The 6,370-nt window shown below is 40.5% G+C and overlaps 1 protein-coding gene across 1 annotated transcript; it reads left to right on the forward strand.

Annotated features, from left to right (window-relative positions):
* Window positions 1-1,526: 1,526 nt before the first annotated feature.
* Window positions 1,527-1,988, forward strand: LOC308256560 (small ribosomal subunit protein eS24-like; the record flags this gene model as incomplete). Its single annotated transcript, XM_080684893.1, has 1 exon — window positions 1,527-1,988. One exon carries the CDS (start codon window positions 1,527-1,529, stop codon window positions 1,986-1,988), a length of 462 nt encoding a protein of 153 aa, XP_080541019.1.
* Between the last annotated feature and the right edge of the window lie 4,382 nt (window positions 1,989-6,370).

The raw sequence follows: 6,370 nt of genomic DNA on the forward strand, positions 1-6,370 counted from the left end.
ACACTAAGTAAACCTGGGTAACATCATCAACCGTTTAAAGCATCAAACTCTACTGGTTGTTCTCAGAGAAAATTTCCATATTGATTTTATTTCCAGTGTGATTTTGTTTCTTCACTTTCAAGCCTGGGTGGTTAGCCTCCTGGGTTCTCCCAGGAAGCCTGTTTTGTAAAGGCCCCTTAACAAGTCTTAGTATTTTTTGGTTATTGATCTAGTCAATATGCATCTAGTCAATCTGGCTGGCAGTGTAGGTAGCGTTTTATTTTGGTGAACACTAGTTTCTCACAATTATATTCCTTTTGTCATTCGTAAAGCAACATGCCAGTCCTCCAGGCTCTATGGGCTTCTGGCCAAGCCAAGAAGCCTGAGCCTCAGTTTGCACACATGACAGTAGAGGCGCTTTGAAGTGGATTGTCTGCATGTTGGCCATTAGAATAAAACAATTTTGAAAAAAAAAAAAAGAGAGAGAGAGAATCATTGATCAGCTGCCTCCTGCACGCCCCTCTACTGGGGAGCAAGCCTGCAACCTGGGCACGTGCCCTGACTGGGAATCAAACTGTGACCTCCTGGTTCATAGGTCCATGTTCAACCACTGAACCATACCAGTCGAGCAATTTTACCATTTTTAAGTGTACAGTTCAGTAGTGTTAAGTACATCCATATTATTCATTTAACCACTCTCCAAAACTTTATCTTCTTGCAAAACTAAAGCTCTATACTCATTAAACACTAACTGCCTATCCCCTTCTCCCCACAACCTCTGGCAACCACCATTCTACTTTCTGGTTCTATGAGTCTGACTGCTATAGATACCTGAGATAAGTGAAATCATACAAAAATTTGTCTTTTTGTGACTGTCTTATTTCACTTAGGATAATGTCCTCAAAATTGAATCACTTCTTTCTAAGAGCCTGGTAATCTATCAATAAGACTGTTATCACCTCATTTTACAGTGAATCATAAAGGGAGTATGTAAAGCACATTTTTTCCAGACTATAGTCACACCCATTTTTTTCAAATGGAATATAGCTAGGAAGTTTGCCATTCTCCCTTGGGAAGCAGGCTACATTTAAGAAGATAAGGCTGTTACAAGTTAGTTTTTAGCTCTCATCTATCACCCGAATGGGTTCTTACATTTACAAACATGTACTAGGCATTGGGGAAGCAAAGAAAGATGAGTAAGGCACAGAATTCTGCCCTCCAGGATCTCAAAGGTAGCTATAATATATGATAAGGGCTATAATTGAGTAATGAAAGAAGACAAGTTGAAATGAATAGCTTTCCCCCCACACAAAGTAAATCATAGGCTTCTTTTAAAAAGTAACATCTAAGCTGGATCTTAAAGGATGGCAGAAGTTCATCAGATGGGAAGAGAAGGGACAGGCATTTCAGCCAGGGGACCAGCATGTTCAGGAGATTTAGTGTAGTTATTTAGTGTAGCTGGCACTTAGAATACATGATGGAGAGTATTAAGAAAGGTAGAGAGGCTTTTTTCCCCCTCCCTGGCTGCTTGAAGATAAACCTTCATCATGAATGACACGGTAACTATCCAGACCAGGAAGTTCATGACCAACAGACTACTTCAGTGGAAGCAAATAGTCATTGATGTCCTTCACCCTGGGACGGCCACAGTACCCAAGACAGAAATTTGGGAAAAACTAGCCAAAATATATAAGACCACATCTGATGTCATCTTTGTGTTTGGATTCAGAACCCACTTTGGTGGTGGCAAGACCAGTGGCTTTGGCATGATTTATGATTCCTTGGATTACGCAAAGAAAAATGAACCCAAACACAGACTTGCAAGACATGGCCTATCTGAGAAGAAGACCTCCAGAAAACAGAGAAAGGAACGCAAGAACAGAATGAAGAAAGTCAGGGGGACTGCAAAGGCCAATGTTGGTGCTGGCAAAAGAAGGAGTAAAGATTCTTCGGTGACTTTATCTGTGACGGTTGTGCAGATTTTTCATAAGAGGATTAATAAATTATAAACTTAAAAAAAAAGAAAGGTTGAGAGTACAGCGCTGAGGAGCCCTGGAGAGGCAGACTGTGGATAGTTTTATTCTAAAAGTAACAGATAAATAACTGATTTTTAGGCAGAGGAACAGCATAATTAGACTTTTCAAAGGAAACTGCAGGCCAGATGGAGCATGAACTGAAGTTACAAAAAGCCAAGATCGTAACATCAGAGAAGGATGTCAGCTAGTTAACCAAATAGGGTCTCACAGACCCTAGAGTGCTGGAGTTCAGGATCTCCTATTTGGCCTATATGACAAGAAATCTGATTTTCCTAATGCATCTAGCATGGAAATATACTTGAGGACTGACTCACAATACCTAATTCATAAAAGAATGTGGTATAAAGTATAATTCTAATTTACTAATACACATTCATTTATCAAACACCTATAAAGAATCTTTGTATTAAGCATTATTCTATGTTCTAGGGACACAGCTGTGATTAACAATTTCCTGCCCTCACAGAGTTACATTCGAGAGTTTAAAATATTTTTTCAGTGACTAAAATATTTGTGTTTGAGCCTGGCCAGTGTTGCTAAGTGGTTAGAGGGTTGGCCCTGGCACCAAAGGGTCTCGGGTTTGATTCCAGATAAAGGGCACATACCTGGGTTGTGGATTTGGTTGGAGTACGCACAGGAGGCAGCCAACCAGTCATCTCTCTCTCTCTCTCCCCCACCCCCACCCTTTCTTCCAAGCTCTCTGTAAAGCAATGGGAAAAATATCCTTAGGTGAAGATTAACAAAATATATATATTTGTGTTTGCTGTCCAGAGTATTTCCTTTCTGGTATAAAAGTACCAGGGACTCTAAGTTGGTAATTAAAATATTGTTTGGTGAATGACAAGAAAAAAAGAGAGGTGGATGATTTTATTCAGGAACCAGGTGAAGCCTAAGAAATTATTTAGGTTAATAACTAGCTTAACAATGTTCTTTGGGTTTACAATTTCTCAATCCTGAACACGGCTGGATGAAAAAACATGGCCAAATCCTGGCAGATTCCTCTCTTTCTGGGTTCCAGGTGAACCATTTCAATTCTAACACATTCTTTCAGACATACTGGATTACAACTAATTTTAATTATGTTAGCTTCAGTCATTTTTACTACACATGATTAAATTAAGGCTCCAACTTCAACTATATTACTGTAAGCAATCATGGGCACTACTGGATTTTTGTTCAGTAATTCAACGAATATTTACCAAGTATCTAAGTGCCTGTGATGATACTAGGCTTTGTTACATGTTGGGAATATCATACTGAACAAGACAGCTTGTACCTATCCTCAAGGAATTTATATACATTCTAGTAGTGAAGTGAGTTTATGAAAATCACCACTAAACAACTGACCAATAAATGAATTGTGGTGTAATGAAGGAAAGGGGCAAGAGAATGTTATAATATCCAAGAGAGAGATGAAAATCACCTGGACTAGGCTAGTGGCATTGGAGATAGAAATGGTTGGATTTTAGTTTTATTTTGAACGTAGAATCAAGGTTTGATAATGAAGTGAATGAAGGTGAGGAAAAGGAAGGACTCAAGTTAACTCCTGGGTTTCTGACTTAAGCAACTGGGCAGGCAGTGCCCTTGAGATGAAGAAGACTTACAAGAGGAAATACCCAAAGTTCTGTTTTAAACACAGTAACTTTGAGATCTCAACATGCAAATGTAGATAAGTAGAGAAGTAGGCACTTGAATATGTGAGGTTGAAAGGTTTGGTTTGAAAATATGGATTTGGTAATCACTGACATAATGACAGTATTTGGATATAGTATTTTCATTAGAGTATATATAGCCTAGTAAACTTGATTAGAAATGCTGATTCCTAAATCTCCTCAGTGACACATTTTCTCAGAAATCATTTCTATGTATGACTAAATAGTTGAGAATTAATTTCTACTGGTTTAGTTCTCAAAGGATAACTATTCAAGACTTCTTTGGGGGATCCTCACTGTACTTTCCATCTACTACATGAACTCAAAGATAAATTCAATTTCAGAGTTACCAGTGCTTTTCATTAATATCTCAGTGACTTGCTTTTTTTTTTTTTTTTTTTTTGTCTCTCCAAAGCTAACTCTTAAAGGCCCCATATAATTAGGTGCTCATGGATGAAAAGGGTTGAATAGGTCTGGATTTCTATGCAGATTAGAATCTCTATTTAATTATGGTTTCTATAAGTTAAATATCACTTACAAGGATGTATGGACTTGCATACCAAGTAGAAAGAGTATTGGACTAAGACTCATGAGATCTGGGTTCTAGTTCAAGTACTGTAACTATTTAAGTCACAGTCCCTATAGGCCTGCTATTTTATGGGTCAAGTCAGTGGTCGGCAAACCGCGGCTCGTGAGCCACATGCGGCTCTTTGGCCCCTTAAGTGTGGCTCTTCCACAAAATACCACGGCCTGGGCGAGTCTATTTTGAAGAAGTGGCGTTAGAAGAAGTTTTAAAAATTTGGCTCTCAAAAGAAATTTCAATCGTTGTACTGTTGATATTTGGTTCTGTTGACTAATGAGTTTGCCGACCACTGGGTCAAGTGAAGAGACTACGGAATATTTTAAAGACTATGAAAACATAAAAGTTAGTATACAATTGAAGAATTATAATCATTAGCTTACTATTGGGTAACTGGTGATCTGGGGTGGGGCTGAGCATCAAGAATGGCCCAGAGCAGGGGTCCTCAAACTTTTTAAAAAGGGGGCCAGTTCACTGTCCCTCAGACCGTTGGGAGGGCCGGACTATAGTTTAAAAAAAACTATGAACAAATTCCTATGCGCACTGCAGGCCCCGGACGAGTCGGCTGCTAAGCAGGACAGGCAGTGGCACCCGGCGGGTGGGATAAATGTCCTCGGCGGGCCGCATGTGGCCCGTGGGCTGTAGTTTGAGGACCCCTGGCCCAGAGTAAAGATTCCAGTAGTCTGTTTCTGGATTTCTCACTAATTTTTGTGCAATTCATAACTTGGCTTGTGTGTCTATAAAACAAGAAAATCATAATGATTTCCCTCACCATTACGGGAAGAAATTAATAAATGTTTAGTTTTGCAGAGATTCCTAGATGAAAGAGGTTAGAAAAATACAAATGATGATTTGTGTTGATGTTCTTATTAGCTTAGTCTAAGTAGGATCTATATCCTGGAAAAGCTTAGCTTCCATTGCTTTGTGACTTGCCAACACCCCAGGGAATTCTGGCTTTTCCTAGGGAAAAAAATTACTGCCTTAGGGGAAATCTCTGAAGAAAGTCTGTTACAAGTAGCCAGTTTAGGGAGGTCATGCCTGGTACCATGCTGTAAAGGAAAATAAATCTTTTCACGAAAGCGATCAAGACAATTTGCTAATCATACCAGCATTTCCCAAACAGGGAATTACCGAACACAAGCCAAATCCTGTACATTCTTTCCAGCACCCTCTTTTTTTTTTTTTTTTAGTTTTTTTGTTTGTTTGTTAATCCTCATCTGAGGATATTTTTCCATTGCTTTTTTTTTTCTTTTTCTTTTTTTTTAGGGAGAGTGGAAGAGAGAGGGAAAGACAGAAAAACACTTATGTGAGAGAAATACATTGATTGGTTGCCTCTGGACTGGGAAAGAGCCTGCAACGGAGGTACCTGCCCTTGACTGGAATCAAACCCGGGACCCTTTGGTACACAGGCCACGCTCTATCCACTGAGCCAAACTGGCTAGTGCTGCAGCACCCTCTTTATGAGATGCCCACTGTCCCTCATGCTGTGTCACCCCTCCTTGCAGGAAACAAGCCCAACTTTGTTCAACTATAGGGTGTGTTCTCGGCGGTCTTTGGGTGGAGGGCATTAACACAGAGAGCTCCCTAAAGGGTAGATGCTATTATTATGCCTCAAGGGAATTGCATGATGCACCCAGCGCGTTCAAGCAGAGACTTCATCAACTAGTTTTGAGGTTCCCGACCGTCCGCCTCTTGCCAGGCCGTTTCTCCTCAGGGTACGTCTTTTCTCTTTGGTTTGCGACCTCCCAAGTTGAAATCCAACATGTTAGGTTAAATTTCCCATTAAGTAAAACCCCCTAGTGAGGTGAGTACCTCCAGATCCAATTTAGAGTTCCTCAAACACTAAAACACCCCAAAGGGGCACGGTAGAGGTAATAGGAAAATTAAAGCCCCATCGGGTCCATGTTACTGTTTTACCTCTCACCCTAACCCAGGAGAAATAGCCCTGAATTCACTGTATAAGCAGACTGTCCACTCCGCGAAAGGATGAAGTAAAAGTCACCACAGGCAAAACCGAACCTTCCTGGAAGTCTTCCTCAGACGTCACGCACACGCTTGGGTCGCTGCGAGGCCGCCGTGCAATTGCCTGCCTCCTCTAAGAGGACTACAAGTCCCGGCTTGTC

This window comes from Plecotus auritus, assembly GCF_963455305.1.
Source record: "Plecotus auritus genome assembly, chromosome: 8".
In the NCBI taxonomy this organism is placed as follows: domain Eukaryota; kingdom Metazoa; phylum Chordata; class Mammalia; order Chiroptera; family Vespertilionidae; genus Plecotus; species Plecotus auritus.